At 41.3% G+C, this 23,344-nt stretch overlaps 1 protein-coding gene across 1 annotated transcript; it reads left to right on the forward strand.

Annotated features, from left to right (window-relative positions):
- Positions 1 to 3,511: 3,511 nt before the first annotated feature.
- LOC135509978 (uncharacterized) lies at positions 3,512 to 9,707 on the forward strand. The gene is made up of 6 exons (XM_064930795.1): positions 3,512 to 3,619; positions 4,411 to 4,506; positions 6,165 to 6,206; positions 6,318 to 6,471; positions 6,810 to 7,057; positions 9,477 to 9,707. Exons 2-6 carry the CDS (start codon positions 4,429 to 4,431, stop codon positions 9,615 to 9,617), a joined length of 663 nt encoding a protein of 220 aa, XP_064786867.1. The 5' UTR covers positions 3,512 to 3,619; positions 4,411 to 4,428; the 3' UTR covers positions 9,618 to 9,707.
- Positions 9,708 to 23,344: the final 13,637 nt, after the last annotated feature.

Raw genomic sequence — 23,344 nt, forward strand, 5'->3', positions numbered from 1 at the left:
TAAATAGTGTATATAGATAGTGTATATGAATAGTGTATATAGATAGTGTATATAGATAGTGTATATAAATAGTGTATATAGATAGTGTATATAAATAGTGTATATAGATAGTGTATATAGATAGTGTATATGAATAGTGTATATAAATAGTGTATATAGATAGTGTATATGAATAGTGTATATAGATAGTGTATATAGATAGTGTATATAAATAGTGTATATAGATAGTGTATATAAATAGTGTATATAGATAGTGTATATAGATAGTGTATATAAATAGTGTATATAAATAGTGTATATAGATAGTGTATATAAATAGTGTATATAGAGTCTGAATCTGTTTTAGCTCTTCACTTGGACTATGAAGGTTAACATCAGGAATTGATCATCTAAACCACACTGGACCCTGAACATATTAACTCATCTATTACACTAAACCACACTGGACCCTGAACATATTATTAACTCACCTATTACACTAAACCACACTGGACCCTGAACATATTAACTCGTCTATTACACTAAACCACACTGGACCCTGAACATATTAACTCATCTATTACACTAAACCACACTGGACCCTGAACATATTAACTCATCTATTACACTAAACCACACTGGACCCTGAACATATTAACTCATCTATTACACTAAACCACACTGGACCCTGAACATATTAACTCATCTATTACACTAAACCACACTGGAACCTGAACATATTAACTCATCTATTACACTAAACCACACTGGACCCTGAACATATTAACTCATCTATTACACTAAACCACACTGGACACTGAACATATTAACTCATCTATTACACTAAACCACACTGGACCCTGAACATATTAACTCATCTATTACACTAAACCACACTGGACCCTGAACATATTAACTCATCTATTACACTAAACCACACTGGACCCTGAACATATTAACTCATCTATTACACTAAACCACACTGGACCCTGAACATATTAACTCATCTATTACACTAAACCACACTGGACCCTGAACATATTATTAACTCATCTATTACACTAAACCACACTGGACCCTGAACATATTATTAACTCATCTATTACACTAAACCACACTGGACCCTGAACATATTAACTCATCTATTACACTAAACCACACTGGACCCTGAACATATTATTAACTCATCTATTACACTAAACCACACTGGACCCTGAACATATTATTAACTCATCTATTGCACTAAACCACACTGGACCCTGAACATATTATTAACTCATATATTACACTAAACCACACTGGACCCTGAACATATTAACTCATCTATTACACTAAACCACACTGGACCCTGAACATATTAACTCATCTATTACACTAAACCACACTGGACCCTGAACATATTAACTCATCTATTACACTAAACCACACTGGACCCTGAACATATTATTAACTCATCTATTACACTAAACCACACTGGACCCTGAACATATTATTAACTCATCTATTGCACTAAACCACACTGGACCCTGAACATATTATTAACTCATATATTACACTAAACCACACTGGACCCTGAACATATTAACTCATCTATTACACTAAACCACACTGGACCCTAAACATATTAACTCATCTATTACACTAAACCACACTGGACCCTGAACATATTAACTCATCTATTACACTAAACCACACTGTACCCTGAACATATTAACTCATCTATTACACTAAACCACACTGGACCCTGAACATATTAACTCATCTATTACACTAAACCACACTGGACCCTGAACATATTAACTCATCTATTACACTAAACCACACTGGACCCTGAACATATTAACTCATCTATTACACTAAACCACACTGGACACTGAACATATTATTAACTCATCTATTACACTAAACCACACTGGACCCTGAACATATTAACTCATCTATTACACTAAACCACACTGGACCCTGAACATATTATTAACTCATCTATTACACTAAACCACACTGGACCCTGAACATATTATTAACTCATCTATTACACTAAACCACACTGGACCCTGAACATATTAACTCATCTATTTAAATAAGACCTCAAACTAAAAGGTTTTTCAAAATATGTCATGGCTTCCTCTTCAGTCCACAGTAGAATGTAATGGTGTATCCTCATTTATGGCATGTGTTCGTTATGTCAACGAGTCTGATTTGAATAAATATCAGTAAAATGTCTTTACAAGCCCTTTGTTCATTCATTTATTACCTTGCGAGTATTTAACCATCTTATGTCTGTTGAGTTTTACTACTGCAAGTGTTTAATAATGTTATCAGGACATGTTCAATTCTCCACTCAGATGTTTAGTAATTCTCATTTGGATACGCACACTGTGGATATCAACTCTTATCTCATTGGTCCGCTCAAATTGGCATTAGACCAATCAGCTGTGACCTCTTAGAAACGGCAACATTCCCTACATGACCAAAAGTATGTGGACACTTGCTCGTCTAACATCTCATTCATCTCACTCATCTCACCATCTGGCAGTCCGACTGATAAATCTGGGTTTGGAAGATGCCAGGAGAACGCTACATGCCCCAATGCATAGTGTCAACTGTAAAGTTTGGTGGAGTAAGAATAATGGTCTGGGGCTGTTTTTCATGGTTCCGGCTATGCCCCTTAAATCTAGTGAAGGGAAATCTTAATGCTACAACATACAATGACATTCCAGATGATTCTGTTCTTCCAACTTTGTGAAAGGCCCTTTCCTGTTTCAGCATGACAATTCCCCAGTGCACAAAGCGAGGTCCATAACAGAACTGGTTTGTCGAGATCGAGATCGAACTTGACTGGCCTGCACACTGCCATGTGCAGGCCAGTCAACACCTTTGGGATGCATTGGAACGCTGACTGTGAGCCAGGCCTCATCGCCCAACATCAGTGCCCAACCTCACTAATGCTCTTGTGGCTGAATGGAAGCAAGTCTCTACAGTAATGTTTCAACATCTAGTCGAAAGCTTTCAACAAATGGGGGACCAAGTCCATATTAATGCTCATGATTTAGAATGAGATGTTCCACGAGCAGGGGTCCACATACTTTTGGCCATGTAATTGTACATTCCTGAATTATGATCCCTTTTTAAAAAAAAGCCAAAGTGTGGATTGCATTGCAGTCATTCCTTGTCCATAGACTGTTTTCAAGATAAATATGTCAAATGTAAATGTGTAAAATCGCTGAACTAGCCTTTTAAAGTTTTAAACACTTTATGGTGCAACAACAGACTATACAACAATGATGATATTAATTTGGGCCAATCAAGGATAGGTATCCATTTATTCAGTCTGTAATTTGATTCCTGACTATAAATTACATTTCTTGTTCATAATGTTTCTTGTTGTTGTGATTTCAGTTTTTTATTGCTTTGGCCTTCTTGGGATGTCGCTCTTCATCATGCAAATGAGTCTGACTGATAACCCATCTGTGTTATGGTGGGGAGGGACCTGTTGGTCACAGACTGAGGGTACATTGTCATGCGTCTGGTCAGAACATGATTTAAAAGGACACCTCTCCCAGCTTCAGTAGGCTCTAACCATCACAGGGAAGACCCTTCACTCTCACCTTTCAACTCAAGATCCTCTTACTCTCCGGAGGTGAGTGAAACTTCAGGAGATCATCAGTTATTGAATGGAGATAGTGGGTGTTTCTTCATCCATCTGTCTCAGCTGTACTTTAATCTTGAATCCAGTGTAATTACATTTCTAGGGTGCCTATAACATATCTATACATAATATTTGATAATGCTTCTTCAAAGACAATATTTGGCATCATCAACTGTGTAATTGTGTCCCTTACATTTAATGTGCTTTTGGAATGTTGGTTTGATTTTGAGTTTAAGTTAGCATTCAAACATTGCAGATGTTTTTCCACTCTATGTTTTTGCAAATAGCTCATTGCCTTTTTACTCAAACGTTTCCCCAGCACAGAACTGCTCTTGGGGCAGAATAAATCTGCCCTGGGAACACTTTGAGTAAGTAAAACTGAAAAGACTTCAGAAATGTGTGTTGATTTGAACTGCAATGTGTCTCGGATGTTTACACTTAAATCAATAGAAATCATTAAATCTATAGCCACATGGTGAATTGCGACAATTAAGTACTGACGTAAAACCTCGCCTTAATTTCTGAATCAAATGTAAACCCTCTCTACCCGGGACGTGTTGCTCTGCAAATCAAACACACCTTTGAAAGTAATTCTACCCTAGTGGAGATCTGCAAAGATTCTGTAGGTTTAAGCATTAATAGGTGAACTCTTTTCCATATTGCGTACATCAGTCCAATCCTCTCAGATCTCCACGAGTGCCTAACGGTAGTAGGGGTTGTTTCTGGACTGGGCCTAAACCACTATCCCTCCTGTCACATTAACTGAATACCTTCCTTTACAGCATTTCACCTGGACTTCCATGACAATGATGAGAATGAAACAGATCCTCATTTTGGCCATCTTACTTCTTCAATTGATCACCTTAGTTGAGGGAAAGGTAAGTGACTTCTGGGTAATTTACCTCAGACTGAAAACCTCTGTTTTATTAATTGTGTCTCACTCGAGTTTAACTAAAAAGAGAAATTGGGCAGGTGACAGGTATGCAAATGTACTGTCGGTTACATTAGCTCCCTATTAGCATGATCTGTAAGTCAGTAAAATAATTTCCTTGCTTAACTTTACTGACTAGAAAGACTGTTCATTTCAATTGAAGATAGCTTTTGTGATTACTGTGTTCATGAGTTTGTGTTTCATTAATATACTTCATGAAGTGTAGAACGAGTGTACCCACTTAAAAAAAGGGAAAGGTGCTTAACTGATGGAAATGGTCTTCCCCGAGGACACTTCACATGCTGACCAGCCCAGTAAATGGTCTTCCCCGAGGACACTTCACATGCTGACCAGCTCAGAAAATGGTCTTTCCCGAGGACACTTCACATGCTGACCAGCTCAGTAAATGGTCTTCCCCGAGGACACTTCACATGCTGACCAGCTCAGTAAATGGTCTTCCCCGAAGACACTTCACATGCTGACCAGCCCAGTAAATGGTCTTCCCCGAGGACACTTCACATGCTGACCAGCCCAGTAAATGGTCTTCCCCGAGGACACTTCACATGCTGACCAGCTCAGTAAATGGTCTTCCCCGAGGACACTTCACATGCTGACCAGCTCAGTAAATGGTCTTCCCCGAGGACACTTCACATGCTGACCAGCCCAGTAAATGGTCTTCCCCGAGGACACTTCACATGCTGACCAGCTCAGTAAATGGTCTTCCCGAGGACACTTCACATGCTGACCAGCCCAGTAAATGGTCTTCCCGAGGACACTTCACATGCTGACCAGCTCAGTAAATGGTCTTCCCGAGGACACTTCACATGCTGACCAGCTCAGTAAATGGTCTTCCCGAGGACACTTCACATGCTGACCAGCCCAGTAAATGGTCTTCCCCGAGGACACTTCACATGCTGACCAGCTCAGTAAATGGTCTTCCCGAGGACACTTCACATGCTGACCAGCCCAGTAAATGGTCTTCCCCGAGGACACTTCACATGCTGACCAGCTCAGTAAATGGTCTTCCCCGAGGACACTTCACATGCTGACCAGCCCAGTAAATGGTCTTCCCGAGGACACTTCACATGCTGACCAGCCCAGTAAATGGTCTTCCCCGAGGACACTTCACATGCTGACCAGCCCAGTAAATGGTCTTCCCGAGGACACTTCACATGTTGACCAGCTCAGTAAATGGTCTTCCCGAGGACACTTCACATGTTGACCAGCCCAGTAAATGGTCTTCCCGAGGACACTTCACATGTTGACCAGCTCAGTAAATGGTCTTCCCGAGGACACTTCACATGCTGACCAGCCCAGTAAATGGTCTTCCCCGAGGACACTTCACATGCTGACCAGCCCAGTAAATGGTCTTCCCCGAGGACACTTCACATGCTGACCATCCCAGAAAATGAGCATTCAGATTCTAATGATCTTTAATGCCCTTGCAGTCACTTACATGCCTGTCTGTTTATGCTTAAAATATACAACATTGCAGATATCTGAGTGAACTTTATTTTTCTGGAATACATGTGAAGTAAGATGTATTTTATATTGGATGAAGTGCTCTCCTCAGGTGATAAATTTACAGTTCTGTTATATAAACAGGGGATTCCATCAAAGACAGAACAAGGAAATACTGCAGAGAAGGTAAAACAGTTTAAATTCTAAAATAATCATCCTAAACATTTATTATTACTTTCAGGGCAAAAATTGAAAGAAAAATAAAGTTGTCAACATTTCTTCATTTCATTTGTACAGTTTGAATTTGGCGATATGATTGCCTTCCCACGTTTACCTGTTCATACACACAAAGGAATAAAATATTCCTACACACACTATGCCATTTATGTGGGTGACACAAAATTCCCTGGAACAAATAAAGAAGATGGTCAGGATATATTTCATATAACAGGTAAAACGTTTTTTTTTTTTATTAAAAAAAGTATATATCATTTTTTTGCTGACAGGTTTAGGTCTCAAACCTTTCTTCTGAAAGTTTTGTTTCCATGTCAATATGAAAAACTAAATTTAACTGATTCCTGGAGTACTAGTGTGAGGTGTTTCCATTCTTAAAAGGGTTATTCTGTCATTTGCATCATCATCACAGTTTCTGCTCTATATTGAAAGCGCTCTTAAACTCGACTGCTGACATGTAACATTTTGGGGTTTATATTGAGAGTGGACAAATGAACAAAATGCTAAAAGACCGTGTTTGACTATAATATCCTTTTAATCCTATTTCTTTGACAGGTGTCCCCATCCAGAAGCTTCGGGAGTTTGGCTTATCTAATTGCATGTTTGGCAAGCTAAGTGATAACAAGTCCGGACATTACAAAGATAATTATCTTGATAAAGAGGACTGTCAAAAGAGGGATGACGCTGAAATAATTGAGGATATTACACATCTCTACAAAAATTGTGGAAAATGGCATCCTGAAAAAAACAATTGTGAACACCTTGCCACATACCTCCGCTATGGTGAAAAACACTTTAGACAGGTAATGTCATTTGATTCCTAATTGTGAACACCTTGCCACATACCTCCGCTATGGTGAAAAACACTTTAGACAGGTAATGTCATTTGATTCCTAATTGTGAACACCTTGCCACATACCTCCGCTATGGTGAAAAACACTTTAGACAGGTAATGTCATTTGATTCCTAATTGTGAACACCTTGCCACATACCTCCGCTATGGTGAAAAACACTTTAGACAGGTAATGTCATTTGATTCCTAATTGTGAACACCTTGCCACATACCTCCGCTATGGTGAAAAACACTTTAGACAGGTAATGTCATTTGATTCCTAATTGTGAACACCTTGCCACATACCTCCGCTATGGTGAAAAACACTTTAGACAGGTAATGTCATTTGATTCCTAATTGTGAACACCTTGCCACATACCTCCGCTATGGTGAAAACACTTTAGACAGGTAATGTCATTTGATTCCTAATTGTGAACACCTTGCCACATACCTCCGCTATGGTGAAAAACACTTTAGACAGGTAATGTCATTTGATTCCTAATTGTGAACACCTTGCCACATACCTCCGCTATGGTGAAAAACACTTTAGACAGGTAATGTCATTTGATTCCTAATTGTGAACACCTTGCCACATACCTCCGCTATGGTGAAAAACACTTTAGACAGGTAATGTCATTTGATTCCTAATTGAATTCCTAGCTAAAGTAATTGCAATTGGAATTAATAATTTCGTTATGACAAAAGTACTATATTGGGTGGACCCAAAATGTGTATACCTGAAGTTTTCCATCAACAGGTTGCTGTGCCAATGCACCACACAACCAATAAGCAAATCATACCGACTTCGTGCTCTTCAATATCATGGTTTGCATTTTCAGCAACACCACAATAGACTACGTCAATCTAAACACACAGAAAATACATCCCTCCCTAGCTTGTAGGCCTCCCCAGTATTGTAGACCTCCCCAGTATTGTAGGCCTCCCCAGTATTGTAGGCCTCCCCAGTATTGTAGGCCTCCCCAGTATTGTAGGCCTCCCTAGCTTGTAGGCCTCCCCAGTATTGTAGGCCTCCCCAGTATTGTAGGCCTCCCCAGTATTGTAGGCCTCCCCAGTATTGTAGGCCTCCCCAGAATTGAAGGCTTGGTTTGATAATCTCCGAATGTCATTAAAAATGTTGGTGTTTTGTAACAGATGTCTATTTCTATTCATCAAATGGCTGCTGCACAGTTTGTATTCCTGGAACTATATTTTGGACGAATGTACACAGACTTTTGAAGTAGCCTGATCAGATTTAAACATTGTGACGACCTGGTTGTGTTTATGTCACATATAAAAAGGGAATTCGTTTTTAAAGTTAAATGACAAATATTTAGGCTGTTTTGAAGCGTTAGGTTCTATCTAGGTGCACGAGGAATAGCCGCTTTGCTGAATAACTGTGCCTGCTGGGATCATATGAATGTGCACATTATTATAGGACGAATTGGGAGAATGATGCTCCACAACAGACAACACATTTTAGAATCGAAAGTAAAAATACAGCCAGACTGGCCTGCTACTGTCCCTATCGAAACCATAGAAACTGTCTAGAGTAGACCCACAACTGATCCAAATGGAATGAATGAAATGAAACATTCAAACCACTGCTTGTCTCACTGCTCTTTTACGCACAATGATGCACCTGGCCTCTCTGCTGCCTATCAGCTATACCTACTGTATTTGTTCTTGTGGATTCATATTGAAAATAGGTGAGTTTTAAATGATTTTATGTGTGGTACGATTGATTGCTTGTTAGACAAACGATCCACCTACCACTACTGTCACTATTAATAGTGGATATAAGGCAGGATAGACAGTTAGACAGACTATTGGCCTGTGGTATAGTAATAGTTAGAAAGCGTAGTGCATAAGGGAAGTACCATAACACCTTGATATAGGGAAGGAGCATGCAAGCAGATGAGAAGGTGGATAGGATAGAATAAATTATATAGTAAAACTTGAAATGAGCAAATGTAAAACAGTGAAAACTGTCCCTTGATGTTAACCAGAAGAGTTGAAGGTATAGTCAGATCAGAAACTGTGGCAATGAATCCTCCACATCTATTCATTTTTGCTGGCACTTTTTGACCATCTATAAACATTGATTCTTGAAGAATATTAGTGTTTAGTTCAAATGCCTTTACACTACGATAACCTGAATTATAATGTTGTTTTGCTCTAGTATTTGTAAACACAGTTTAGGTAAACAAACTGTTTAGATTCAAAATGGTCAAAACGACCATGTTGACCTCAAGGATGGTTAGGTCTTGTCTCCTTAGTTACACCTATGAATATTATAGTTTTGGACTGGAACATGTCAGTTAAATTCCGTGTGAGAAATACGTGAATGAATCATCTGACAATCCATTTTTCTACGTTTTGTTTCCGAACAGGCAGGTACAAATGCGGCAAAGCTTCTCAAATTAGACAGGGAACCATATCCTTACCCCCATGAGAAGGATGGGAAGGGTAAACGTGTCTTTGCTGACTGGCTCATTGAAACCCGTGGCAACCAGGGTGCACCAGCTGCTTGAGTTCCTAACCTCTCAGATGTTCTCTCTCTCTTCCATCCTCTCTGTCTCTGTATGAAGTGAGGTCTTAGTAATAATAAAACATGAGTAGAATTCTGTTTCCTGTCTGTTTTATTAAAAGGATAAAGGGCTTGTAAGCCGTCAATTAAGAGTTATGATGGAGGGTATACAGTAGGTATGATGGAGGATATACAGTTGGTATGATGGAGGGTATACAGTAGGTTTGAAGGAGGGTATACAGTAGGTATGATGGAGGGTGTACAGTAGGTATGATGGAGGGTCTACAGTAGGTATGATGGAGGGTACATAAGGTATGATGGAGGGTATACAGCAGGTATGACGTTGGATATACAGTTGGTATGATGGAGGGTATACAGTAGGTATGCTGGAGGTTATACAGCAGGTATGATGGAGGGTATACAGTAGGTATGGAGGGTATTCGGTAGGCATGATGGAGGATATACAGTTGGTATGATGAAGGGTATACAGTAGGTATGCTGGAGGTTATACAGCAGGTATGATGGAGGTTATACAGTAGGTATGATGGAAGGTATACAGTAGGTATGATGGAGGGTATACAATAGGTATGATGGAGGGTATACAGTATGTATGATGGAGATTATACAGTAGGTATGATGGAGAGTGTACAGTAGGTATGATGGATGTTATACAACAGTTATGATGGAGGGTATACAGTAGGTATGATTGAGGGTATACAACAGTTATGATGGAGAGTATACAGTAGGTGTGGTGGAGGGTACATAAGGTATGATGGAGGGTAAACAGTAGGTATGATGGAGGGTATACAGTAGGTATGATGGAGGGTATACAGTTGGTATGATGGAGGGTATACAGTTGGTATGATGGAGGGTATACAGTTGGTATGATGGAGGGTATACAGTAGGTATGATGGAGGGTATACAGTAGGTATGATGGAGGGTGTACAGTAGGTATGATGGATGGTCTACAGTAGGTATGATGGAGGGTACATAAGGTACGATGGAGGGTATACAGCAGGTATGATGGAGTGTATACAGTAGGTATGATGCAGGGTATACAGTAGGTATGATGGAGGATATACAGTAGGTATGATGGAGGGTATACAGTAGGTATGATGGAGGGTATACAGTAGGTATGATGGAGGGTATACAACAGATATGATGGAGGTTATACAGTAGGTATGATGGAGGGTTTACAGTAGGTATGATGGAGGGTATACAGTAGGTATGATGGAGGGTATACAATAGGAATGATGGAGGGTATACATTATGTATGATGGAGGGTATACAGTTGGTATGATGGAGAGTATACAGTAGGTATGATGGAGGATATACAGTTGGTATGATGGAGGGTATACAGTAGGTTTGAAGGAGGGTATACAGTAGGTATGATGGAGGGTGTACAGTAGGTATGATGGAGGGTCTACAGTAGGTATGATGGAGGGTACATAAGGTATGATGGAGCTTACATAAGGTATGATGGAGGGTAAACAGTAGGTATGATGGAGGGTATACAGTAGGTATGATGGAAGGTATACAACAGGTATGATGGAGGGCACACACTAGGTATGAAGGAGGGTATACAGTAGGTATGATGGAGGGTATACAGTTGGTATGATGGAGGGTATACAGTATGTTTGAAGGAGGTATACAGTAGGTATGATGGAGGGTGTACAGTAGGTATGATGGAGGGTCTACAGTAGGTATGATGGAGGGTACATAAGGTATGATGGAGGGTATACAGCAGGTATGATGGAGGATATACAGTTGGTATGATGGAGGGTATACAGTAGGTATGCTGGAGGTTATACAGCAGGTATGATGGAGGGTATACAGTAGGTATGATAGAGGGTATACAGAAGGTATGATGGAGGGTATACATTAGGTATGATGGAGGGTATTCGGTAGGCATGATGGAGGATATACAGTTGGTATGATGGAGGGTATACAGTAGGTATGCTGGAGGTTATACAGCAGGTATGATGGAGGTTATACAGTAGGTATGATGGAAGGTATACAGTAGGTATGATGGAGGGTATACAATAGGTATGATGGAGGGTATACAGTATGTATGATGGAGATTATACAGTAGGTATGATGGAGGGTGTACAGTAGGTATGATGGAGGGTATACAACAGTTATGATGGAGGGTATACAGTAGGTATGATTGAGGGTATACAACAGTTATGATGGAGAGTATACAGTAGGTGTGGTGGAGGGTACATAAGGTATGATGGAGGGTAAACAGTAGGTATGATGGAGGGTATACAGTAGGTATGATGGAAGGTATACAGTATGTACAATGGAGGGTTTACAGTAGGTATGATATAGGGTATACTGTAGGTATGATGGAGGGTATACAGTAGGTATGATCAGGGTATACAGTAGGTATGATGGAGTGTATACAGTAGGTATGATGTAGGGTATACAGTAGGTATGATGGGGGGTATACAGTAGGTATGATGGAGGGTATACAACAGTTTTGATGGAGGGTATACAGTAGGTGTGGTGGAGGGTACATAAGGTATGATGGAGGGTACATAAGGTATGATGGAGGGTAAACAGTAGGTATGATGGAGGGTATAAAGTAGGTATGATGGAGTGTATACAGTAGGTATGATGGAGGATACACAGTAGGTATGATGGAGGGTATACAGTAGGTATGATGGAAGGTATACAACAGGTATGATGGAGGGCACACACTAGGTATGAAGGAGGGTATACAGTAGGTATGATGGAGGTTATACGGTATGTATGATGGAGGGTATACAGTAGGTATGATGGAGGTTGTCAGTAGGTGTGATGGAGTGTACATAAGGTATGATGGAGGGTATACCGTAGTTGTGAAGGAGGGTATACAGTAGGTAGATGGAGGGTATACAGTAGGTATGATGGAGGGTCTACAGTAGGTATGATGGAGGGTATATAAGATATGATGGAGGATATACAGCGGGTATGATGGAGGGTATACAGTAGGTATGATGGAGGGTATACAGTAGGTTTGATGGAGGGCAAACAGTAGGTATGATGGAGGGTATACAGTTGGAATGATGGAGGATATACAGTCGGTATTATGGAGGGTATACAGTAGGTATGATGGAGGGTATACAGTAGGTGTGATGGAGGGTATACAGTAGGTATGATGGAGGATATGCAGTAGGTATGATGGAGTGTATACAGTAGGTATGATGGAGGGTATACAACAGTTATGATGGAGGGTATACAGTAGGTATGATTGAGGGTATACAACAGTTATGATGCAGAGTATACAGTAGGTGTGGTGGAGGGTACATAAGGTATGATGGAGGGGAAACAGTAGGTATGATGGAGGGTATACAGTAGGTATGATGGAGGATATACAGTAGGTATGATGGAGGGTATACAACAGTTATGATGGAGGGTATACAGTAGGTGTGGTGGAGGGTACATAAGGTATGATGGAGGGTACATAAGGTATGATGGAGGGTATACAGTAGGTATGATGGAGGGTATACAGTAGGTATGATGGAGGGTATACAGTAGGTATGATGGAGGGTGTACAGTAGGTATGATGGAGGGTATGCAACAGTTATGATGGAGGGTATACAGTAGGTATGATTGAGGGTATACAACAGTTATGATGGAGAGTATACAGTAGGTGTGGTGGAGGGTACATAAGGTATGATGGAGGGTAAACAGTAGGTATGATGGAGGGTATACAGTAGGTATGATGGAAGGTATACAGTATGTACAATGGAGAGTTTACAGTAGGTATGATATAGGGTATACTGTAGGTAAGATGGAGGGTATACAGTAGGTATGATCAGGGTATACAGTAGTTATGATGGAGTGTATACAGTAGGTATGATGGTGGGTATACAGTAGGTATGATGTAGGGTATACAGTAGGTATGATGGGGTGTATACAGTAGGTATGATGGAGGGTATACAGTAGGTATGATGGAAGGTATACAACAGGTATGATGGAGGGCACACACTAGGTATGAAGGAGGGTATACAGTAGGTATGATGGAGGGTATACGGTATGTATGATGGAGGGTATACAGTATATATGATGGAGGTTGTCAGTAGGTGTGATGGAGTGTACATAAGGTATGATGGAGGGTATACCGTAGTTGTGATGGAGGGTATACAGTAGGTAGATGGAGGGTATACAGTAGGTATGATGGAGGGTATACAGTAGGTATGATGGGGGTATACAGTAGGTATGATGGAGGGTCTACAGTAGGTATGATGGAGGGTATATAAGATATGATGGAGGATATACAGTAGGTATGATGGAGGGTATACAGTAGGTATGATGGAGGATACACAGTAGGTAAGATGGAGGGTATAGCGTATGCAGTATGTATGATGGAGGGTATACATTAGGTACGATGGAGGGTATACAGTAGGTCTGATGGAGGGAATACAGTAGGTATGATGAAGGGTATACAGTATGTATGATGGAAGGTATACAGTAGGTACGATGGAGGGTATACATTTGGTATGATGGAGGGTATACAGTAGGTATGATGGAGGGTATACAACAGGTATGATGGAGGGTATACAGTAGGTATGATGGAGGGTATACAGTATGTATGATGGAGGGTATACAGTAGGTATGATATAGGGTATACTGTAGGTATGATGGAGGGTATACAGTAGGTATGACATACGGTATACAGTAAGTATGATGGAGGGTATACAGTAGTTATGATGGAGGGTATACAGTAGGTATGATGGAGGGTATGCAGTAGGTATGATGGAGGGTATAGGGTATACAGTAGGTCTGATGGAGGGTATACAGTTGGTATGATGGAGGGTATACAGTAGGTATGATGGAGGGTATACAATAGGTATGATGGAGGGTATACAGTAGGTATGATGGAGGGTATACAGTAGGTATGATGGAGGGTATACAGTAGGTATGATGGAGGGTATACGGTATGTATGATGGAGGGTATACAGTAGGTATGATGGAGGGTGTCAGTAGGTGTGATGGAGTGTACATAAGGTATGATGGAGGGTATACAGTAGGTGTGATGGAGGGTATACAGCAGGTATGATGGAGGGCACACACTAGGTATGATGGAGGGTATACAGTAGGTATGATGGAGGGTATACGGTATGTATGATGGAGGGTATACAGTAGGTATGGTGGAGGTTGTCAGTAGGTGTGATGGAGTGTACATAAGCTATGATGGAGGGTATACCGTAGTTGTGATGGAGGGTATACAGTAGGTAGATGGAGGGTATACAGTAGGTATGATGGGGGTATACAGTAGGTATGATGGAGGGTCTACAGTAGGTATGATGGAGGGTATATAAGATATGATGGAGGATATACAGCGGGTATGATGGAGGGTATACAGTAGGTTTGATGGAGGGTATACAGTAGGTATGATGGTGGGTATACAGTAGGTATGATGGAGGATATACAGTAGGTTTGATGGAGGGCACACAGTAGGTATGATGGAGGGTATACAGTCGGAATGATGGAGGATATACAGTCTGTATTATGGAGGGTATACAGTAGGTATGATGGAGGGTATACAGTAGGTATGATGGAGGATATACAGTAGGTGTGATGGACGGTATACAGTAGGTATGATGGAGGATATGCAGTAGGTATGATGGAGTGTATACAGTAGGTATGATGGTGTGTATACAACAGTTATGATGGAGGGTATATAGTAGGTATGATTGAGGGTATACAACAGTTATGATGCAGAGTATACAGTAGGTGTGGTGGAGGGTACATAAGGTATGATGGAGGGAAACAGTAGGTATGATGGAGGGTATACAGTAGGTATGATGGAGGATATACAGTAGGTATGATGGAGGGTATACAACAGTTATGATGGAGGGTATACAGTAGGTGTGGTGGAGGGTACATAAGGTATGATGGAGGGTACATAAGGTATGATGGAGGGTATACAGTAGGTATGATGGAGGGTATACAGTAGGTATGATGGAGGGTATACAGTAGGTATGATGGAGGGTATACAGTAGGTATGATGGAGGATACACAGTAGGTAAGATGGAGGGTATAGCGTATGCAGTATGTATGATGGAGGGTATACATTAGGTACGATGGAGGGTATACAGTAGGTATGATGGAGGGAATACAGTAGGTATGATGAAGGGTATACAGTAGGTATGATGGAAGGTATACAGTAGGTACGATGGAGGGTATACATTTGGTATGATGGAGGGTATACAGTAGGTATGATGGAGGGTATACAACAGGTATGATGGAGGGTATACAGTAGGTATGATGGAGGGTATACAGTATGTATGATGGAGGGTATACAGTAGGTATGATATAGTGTATACTGTAGGTATGATGGAGGTTATACAGTAGGTATGACATACGGTATACAGTAAGTATGATGGAGGGTATACAGTAGTTATGATGGAGGGTATACAGTAGGTATGATGGAGGGTATGCAGTAGGTATGATGGAGGGTATAGGGTATACAGTAGGTCTGATGGAGGGTATACAGTTGGTATGATGGAGGGTATACAGTAGGTATGATGGAGGGTATACAATAGGTATGATGGAGGGTATACAGTAGGTATGATGGAGGGTATACAGTAGGTATGATGGAGGGTATACAGTAGGTATGATGGAGGGTATACGGTATGTATGATGGAGGGTATACAGTAGGTATGATGGAGGGTGTCAGTAGGTGTGATGGAGTGTACATAAGGTATGATGGAGGGTATACAGTAGGTGTGATGGAGGGTATACAGCAGGTATGATGGAGGGTATACAGTAGGTATGATGGTGGGTATACAGTAGGTATGATGGAGGATATACAGTAGGTTTGATGGAGGGCACACAGTAGGTATGATGGAGGGTATACAGTCGGAATGATGGAGGATATACAGTCTGTATTATGGAGGGTATACAGTAGGTATGATGGAGGGTATACAGTAGGTATGATGGAGGATATACAGTAGGTGTGATGGACGGTATACAGTAGGTATGATGGAGGATATGCAGTAGGTATGATGGAGTGTATACAGTAGGTATGATGGTGTGTATACAACAGTTATGATGGAGGGTATACAGTAGGTATGATTGAGGGTATACAACAGTTATGATGCAGAGTATACAGTAGGTGTGGTGGAGGGTACATAAGGTATGATGGAGGGGAAACAGTAGGTATGATGGAGGGTATACAGTAGGTATGATGGAGGATATACAGTAGGTATGATGGAGGGTATACAACAGTTATGATGGAGGGTATACAGTAGGTGTGGTGGAGGGTACATAAGGTATGATGGAGGGTACATAAGGTATGATGGAGGGTATACAGTAGGTATGATGGAGGGTATACAGTAGGTATGATGGAGGGTATACAGTAGGTATGATGGAGGGTATACAGTAGGTATGATGGAGGATACACAGTAGGTAAGATGGAGGGTATAGCGTATGCAGTATGTATGATGGAGTGTATACATTAGGTACGATGGAGGGTATACAGTAGGTATGATGGAGGGAATACAGTAGGTATGATGAAGGGTATACAGTAGGTATGATGGAAGGTATACAGTAGGTACGATGGAGGGTATACATTTGGTATGATGGAGGGTATACAGTAGGTATGATGGAGGGTATACAACAGGTATGATGGAGGGTATACAGTAGGTATGATGGAGGGTATACAGTATGTATGATGGAGGGTATACAGTAGGTATGATATAGTGTATACTGTAGGTATGATGGAGGTTATACAGTAGGTATGACATACGGTATACAGTAAGTATGATGGAGGGTATACAGTAGTTATGATGGAGGGTATACAGTAGGTATGATGGAGGGTATGCAGTAGGTATGATGGAGGGTATAGGGTATACAGTAGGTCTGATGGAGGGTATACAGTTGGTATGATGGAGGGTATACAGTAGGTATGATGGAGGGTATACAATAGGTATGATGGAGGGTATACAGTAGGTATGATGGAGGGTATACAGTAGGTATGATGGAGGGTATACAGTAGGTATGATGGAGGGTATACGGTATGTATGATGGAGGGTATACAGTAGGTATGATGGAGGGTGTCAGTAGGTGTGATGGAGTGTACATAAGGTATGATGGAGGGTATACAGTAGGTGTGATGGAGGGTATACAGCAGGTATGATGGAGGGCACACACTAGGTATGAAGGAGGGTATACAGTAGGTATGATGGAGGGTATACGGTATGTATGATGGAGGGTATACAGTAGGTATGATGGAGGTTGTCAGTAGGTGTGATGGAGTGTACATAAGCTATGATGGAGGGTATACCGTAGTTGTGATGGAGGGTAAACAGTAGGTAGATGGAGGGTATACAGTAGGTATGATGGAGGATATACAGTCTGTATTATGGAGGGTATACAGTAGGTATGATGGAGGGTATACAGTAGGTATGATGGAGGATATACAGTAGGTGTGATGGACGGTATACAGTAGGTATGATGGAGGATATGCAGTAGGTATGATGGAGTGTATACAGTAGGTATGATGGTGTGTATACAACAGTTATGATGGAGGGTATACAGTAGGTATGATTGAGGGTATACAACAGTTATGATGCAGAGTATACAGTAGGTGTGGTGGAGGGTACATAAGGTATGATGGAGGGGAAACAGTAGGTATGATGGAGTGGTATACAGTAGGTATGATGGAGGATATGCAGTAGGTATGATGGAGTGTATACAGTAGGTATGATGGTGTGTATACAACAGTTATGATGGAGGGTATACAGTAGGTATGATTGAGGGTATACAACAGTTATGATGCAGAGTATACAGTAGGTGTGGTGGAGGGTACATAAGGTATGATGGAGGGGAAACAGTAGGTATGATGGAGGGTATACAGTAGGTATGATGGAGGATATACAGTAGGTATGATGGAGGGTATACAACAGTTATGATGGAGGGTATACAGTAGGTGTGGTGGAGGGTACATAAGGTATGATGGAGGGTACATAAGGTATGATGGAGGGTATACAGTAGGTATGATGGAGGGTATACAGTAGGTATGATGGAGGGTATACAGTAGGTATGATGGAGGGTATACAGTAGGTATGATGGAGGATACACAGTAGGTAAGATGGAGGGTATAGCGTATGCAGTATGTATGATGGAGTGTATACATTAGGTACGATGGAGGGTATACAGTAGGTATGATGGAGGGAATACAGTAGGTATGATGAAGGGTATACAGTAGGTATGATGGAAGGTATACAGTAGGTATGATGGAGGGTATACATTTGGTATGATGGAGGGTATACAGTAGGTATGATGGAGGGTATACAACAGGTATGATGGAGGGTATACAGTAGGTATGATGGAGGGTATACAGTATGTATGATGGAGGGTATACAGTAGGTATGATATAGTGTATACTGTAGGTATGATGGAGGTTATACAGTAGGTATGACATACGGTATACAGTAAGTATGATGGAGGGTATACAGTAGTTATGATGGAGGGTATACAGTAGGTATGATGGAGGGTATGCAGTAGGTATGATGGAGGGTATAGGGTATACAGTAGGTCTGATGGAGGGTATACAGTTGGTATGATTGAGGGTATACAGTAGGTATGATGGAGGGTATACAATAGGTATGATGGAGGGTATACAGTAGGTATGATGGAGGGTATACAGTAGGTATGATGGAGGGTATACAGTAGGTATGATGGAGGGTATACGGTATGTATGATGGAGGGTATACAGTAGGTATGATGGAGGGTGTCAGTAGGTGTGATGGAGTGTACATAAGGTATGATGGAGGGTATACAGTAGGTGTGATGGAGGGTATACAGCAGGTATGATGGAGGGCACACACTAGGTATGAAGGAGGGTATACAGTAGGTATGATGGAGGGTATACGGTATGTATGATGGAGGGTATACAGTAGGTATGATGGAGGTTGTCAGTAGGTGTGATGGAGTGTACATAAGCTATGATGGAGGGTATACCGTAGTTGTGATGGAGGGTAAACAGTAGGTAGATGGAGGGTATACAGTAGGTATGATGGAGGATATACAGTCTGTATTATGGAGGGTATACAGTAGGTATGATGGAGGGTATACAGTAGGTATGATGGAGGATATACAGTAGGTGTGATGGACGGTATACAGTAGGTATGATGGAGGATATGCAGTAGGTATGATGGAGTGTATACAGTAGGTATGATGGTGTGTATACAACAGTTATGATGGAGGGTATACAGTAGGTATGATTGAGGGTATACAACAGTTATGATGCAGAGTATACAGTAGGTGTGGTGGAGGGTACATAAGGTATGATGGAGGGGAAACAGTAGGTATGATGGAGTGGTATACAGTAGGTATGATGGAGGATATGCAGTAGGTATGATGGAGTGTATACAGTAGGTATGATGGTGTGTATACAACAGTTATGATGGAGGGTATACAGTAGGTATGATTGAGGGTATACAACAGTTATGATGCAGAGTATACAGTAGGTGTGGTGGAGGGTACATAAGGTATGATGGAGGGGAAACAGTAGGTATGATGGAGGGTATACAGTAGGTATGATGGAGGATATACAGTAGGTATGATGGAGGGTATACAACAGTTATGATGGAGGGTATACAGTAGGTGTGGTGGAGGGTACATAAGGTATGATGGAGGGTACATAAGGTATGATGGAGGGTATACAGTAGGTATGATGGAGGGTATACAGTAGGTATGATGGAGGGTATACAGTAGGTATGATGGAGGGTATACAGTAGGTATGATGGAGGATACACAGTAGGTAAGATGGAGGGTATAGCGTATGCAGTATGTATGATGGAGGGTATACATTAGGTACGATGGAGGGTATACAGTAGGTATGATGGAGGGAATACAGTAGGTATGATGAAGGGTATACAGTAGGTATGATGGAAGGTATACAGTAGGTACGATGGAGGGTATACATTTGGTATGATGGAGGGTATACAGTAGGTATGATGGAGGGTATACAACAGGTATGATGGAGGGTATACAGTAGGTATGATGGAGGGTATACAGTATGTATGATGGAGGGTATACAGTAGGTATGATATAGTGTATACTGTAGGTATGATGGAGGTTATACAGTAGGTATGACATACGGTATACAGTAAGTATGATGGAGGGTATACAGTAGTTATGATGGAGGGTATACAGTAGGTATGATGGAGGGTATGCAGTAGGTATGATGGAGGGTATAGGGTATACAGTAGGTCTGATGGAGGGTATACAGTTGGTATGATGGAGGGTATACAGTAGGTATGATGGAGGGTATACAATAGGTATGATGGAGGGTATACAGTAGGTATGATGGAGGGTATACAGTAGGTATGATGGAGGGTATACAGTAGGTATGATGGAGGGTATACGGTATGTATGATGGAGGGTATACAGTAGGTATGATGGAGGGTGTCAGTAGGTGTGATGGAGTGTACATAAGGTATGATGGAGGGTATACAGTAGGTGTGATGGAGGGTATACAGCAGGTATGATGGAGGCACACATAGGTATGAAGGAGGGTATACAGTAGGTATGATGGAGGGTATACGGTATGTATGATGGAGGGTATACAGTAGGTATGATGGAGGTTGTCAGTAGGTGTGATGGAGTGTACATAAGCTATGATGGAGGGTATACCGTAGTTGTGATGGAGGGTAAACAGTAGGTAGATGGAGGGTATACAGTAGGTATGATGGAGGATATACAGTCTGTATTATGGAGGGTATACAGTAGGTATGATGGAGGGTATACAGTAGGTATGATGGAGGATATACAGTAGGTGTGATGGACGGTATACAGTAGGTATGATGGAGGATATGCAGTAGGTATGATGGAGTGTATACAGTAGGTATGATGGTGTGTATACAACAGTTATGATGGAGGGTATACAGTAGGTATGATTGAGGGTATACAACAGTTATGATGCAGAGTATACAGTAGGTGTGGTGGAGGGTACATAAGGTATGATGGAGGGGAAACAGTAGGTATGATGGAGTGGTATACAGTAGGTATGATGGAGGATATACAGTAGGTATGATGGAGGGTATACAACAGTTATGATGGAGGGTATACAGTAGGTGTGGTGGAGGGTACATAAGGTATGATGGAGGGTACATAAGGTATGATGGAGGGTATACAGTAGGTATGATGGAGGGTATACAGTAGGTATGATGGAGGGTATACAGTAGGTATGATGGAGGGTATACAGTAGGTATGATGGAGGATACACAGTAGGTAAGATGGAGGGTATAGCGTATGCAGTATGTATGATGGAGGGTATACATTAGGTACGATGGAGGGTATACAGTAGGTATGATGGAGGGAATACAGTAGGTATGATGAAGGGTATACAGTAGGTATGATGGAAGGTATACAGTAGGTACGATGGAGGGTATACATTTGGTATGATGGAGGGTATACAGTAGTTATGATGGAGGGTATACAACAGGTATAATGGAGGGTATACAGTAGGTATGATGGAGGGTATACAGTATGTATGATGGAGGGTATACAGTAGGTATGATATAGTGTATACTGTAGGTATGATGGAGGTTATACAGTAGGTATGACATACGGTATACAGTAAGTATGATGGAGGGTATACAGTAGTTATGATGGAGGGTATACAGTAGGTATGATGGAGGGTATGCAGTAGGTATGATGGAGGGTATAGGGTATACAGTAGGTCTGATGGAGGGTATACAGTTGGTATGATGGAGGGTATACAGTAGGTATGATGGAGGGTATACAATAGGTATGATGGAGGGTATACAGTAGGTATGATGGAGGGTATACAGTAGGTATGATGGAGGGTATACAGTAGGTATGATGGAGGGTGTCAGTAGGTGTGATGGCGTGTACATAAGGTATGATGGAGGGTATACAGTAGGTGTGATGGAGGGTATACAGCAGGTATGATGGAGGGCACACACTAGGTATGAAGGAGGGTATACAGTAGGTATGATGGAGGGTATACGGTATGTATGATGGAGGGTATACAGTAGGTATGATGGAGGTTGTCAGTAGGTGTGATGGAGTGTACATAAGCTATGATGGAGGGTATACCGTAGTTGTGATGGAGGGTAAACAGTAGGTAGATGGAGGGTATACAGTAGGTATGATGGGGGTATACAGTAGGTATGATGGAGGGTCTACAGTAGGTATGATGGAGGGTATATAAGATATGATGGAGGATATACAGCGGGTATGATGGAGGGTATACAGTAGGTATGATGGAGGGTATACAGTAGGTTTGATGGAGGGTATACAGTAGGTATGATGGTGGGTATACAGTAGGTATGATGGAGGATATACAGTAGGTTTGATGGAGGGCACACAGTAGGTATGATGGAGGGTATACAGTCGGAATGATGGAGGATATACAGTCTGTATTATGGAGGGTATACAGTAGGTATGATGGAGGGTATACAGTAGGTATGATGGAGGATATACAGTTGGTGTGATGGACGGTATACAGTAGGTATGATGGAGGATATGCAGTAGGTATGATGGAGTGTATACAGTAGGTATGATGGTGTGTATACAACAGTTATGATGGAGGTTATACAGTAGGTATGATTGAGGGTATACAACAGTTATGATGCAGAGTATACAGTAGGTGTGGTGGAGGGTACATAAGGTATGATGGAGGGTACATAAGGTATGATGGAGGGTATACAGTAGGTATGATGGAGGGTATACAGTAGGTATGATGGAGGATACACAGTAGGTATG

The sequence above is a fragment of the Oncorhynchus masou genome, chromosome 3 (assembly GCF_036934945.1).
Source record: "Oncorhynchus masou masou isolate Uvic2021 chromosome 3, UVic_Omas_1.1, whole genome shotgun sequence".
In the NCBI taxonomy this organism is placed as follows: Eukaryota; Metazoa; Chordata; class Actinopteri; order Salmoniformes; family Salmonidae; genus Oncorhynchus; species Oncorhynchus masou.

Excerpts from the sequence above, each read along its gene's own strand:
- LOC135509978 (XM_064930795.1), top strand. The coding sequence starts at position 4,429 with ATGACAATGATGAGAATGAAACAGATCCTCATTTTGGCCATCTTACTT. Across the intron at positions 6,207-6,317 it reads AAGGAAATACTGCAGAGAAG|TTTGAATTTGGCGATATGAT; the intron begins GTAAAACAGTTT and ends TCATTTGTACAG. Across the intron at positions 6,472-6,809 it reads GGATATATTTCATATAACAG|GTGTCCCCATCCAGAAGCTT; the intron begins GTAAAACGTTTT and ends TTTCTTTGACAG.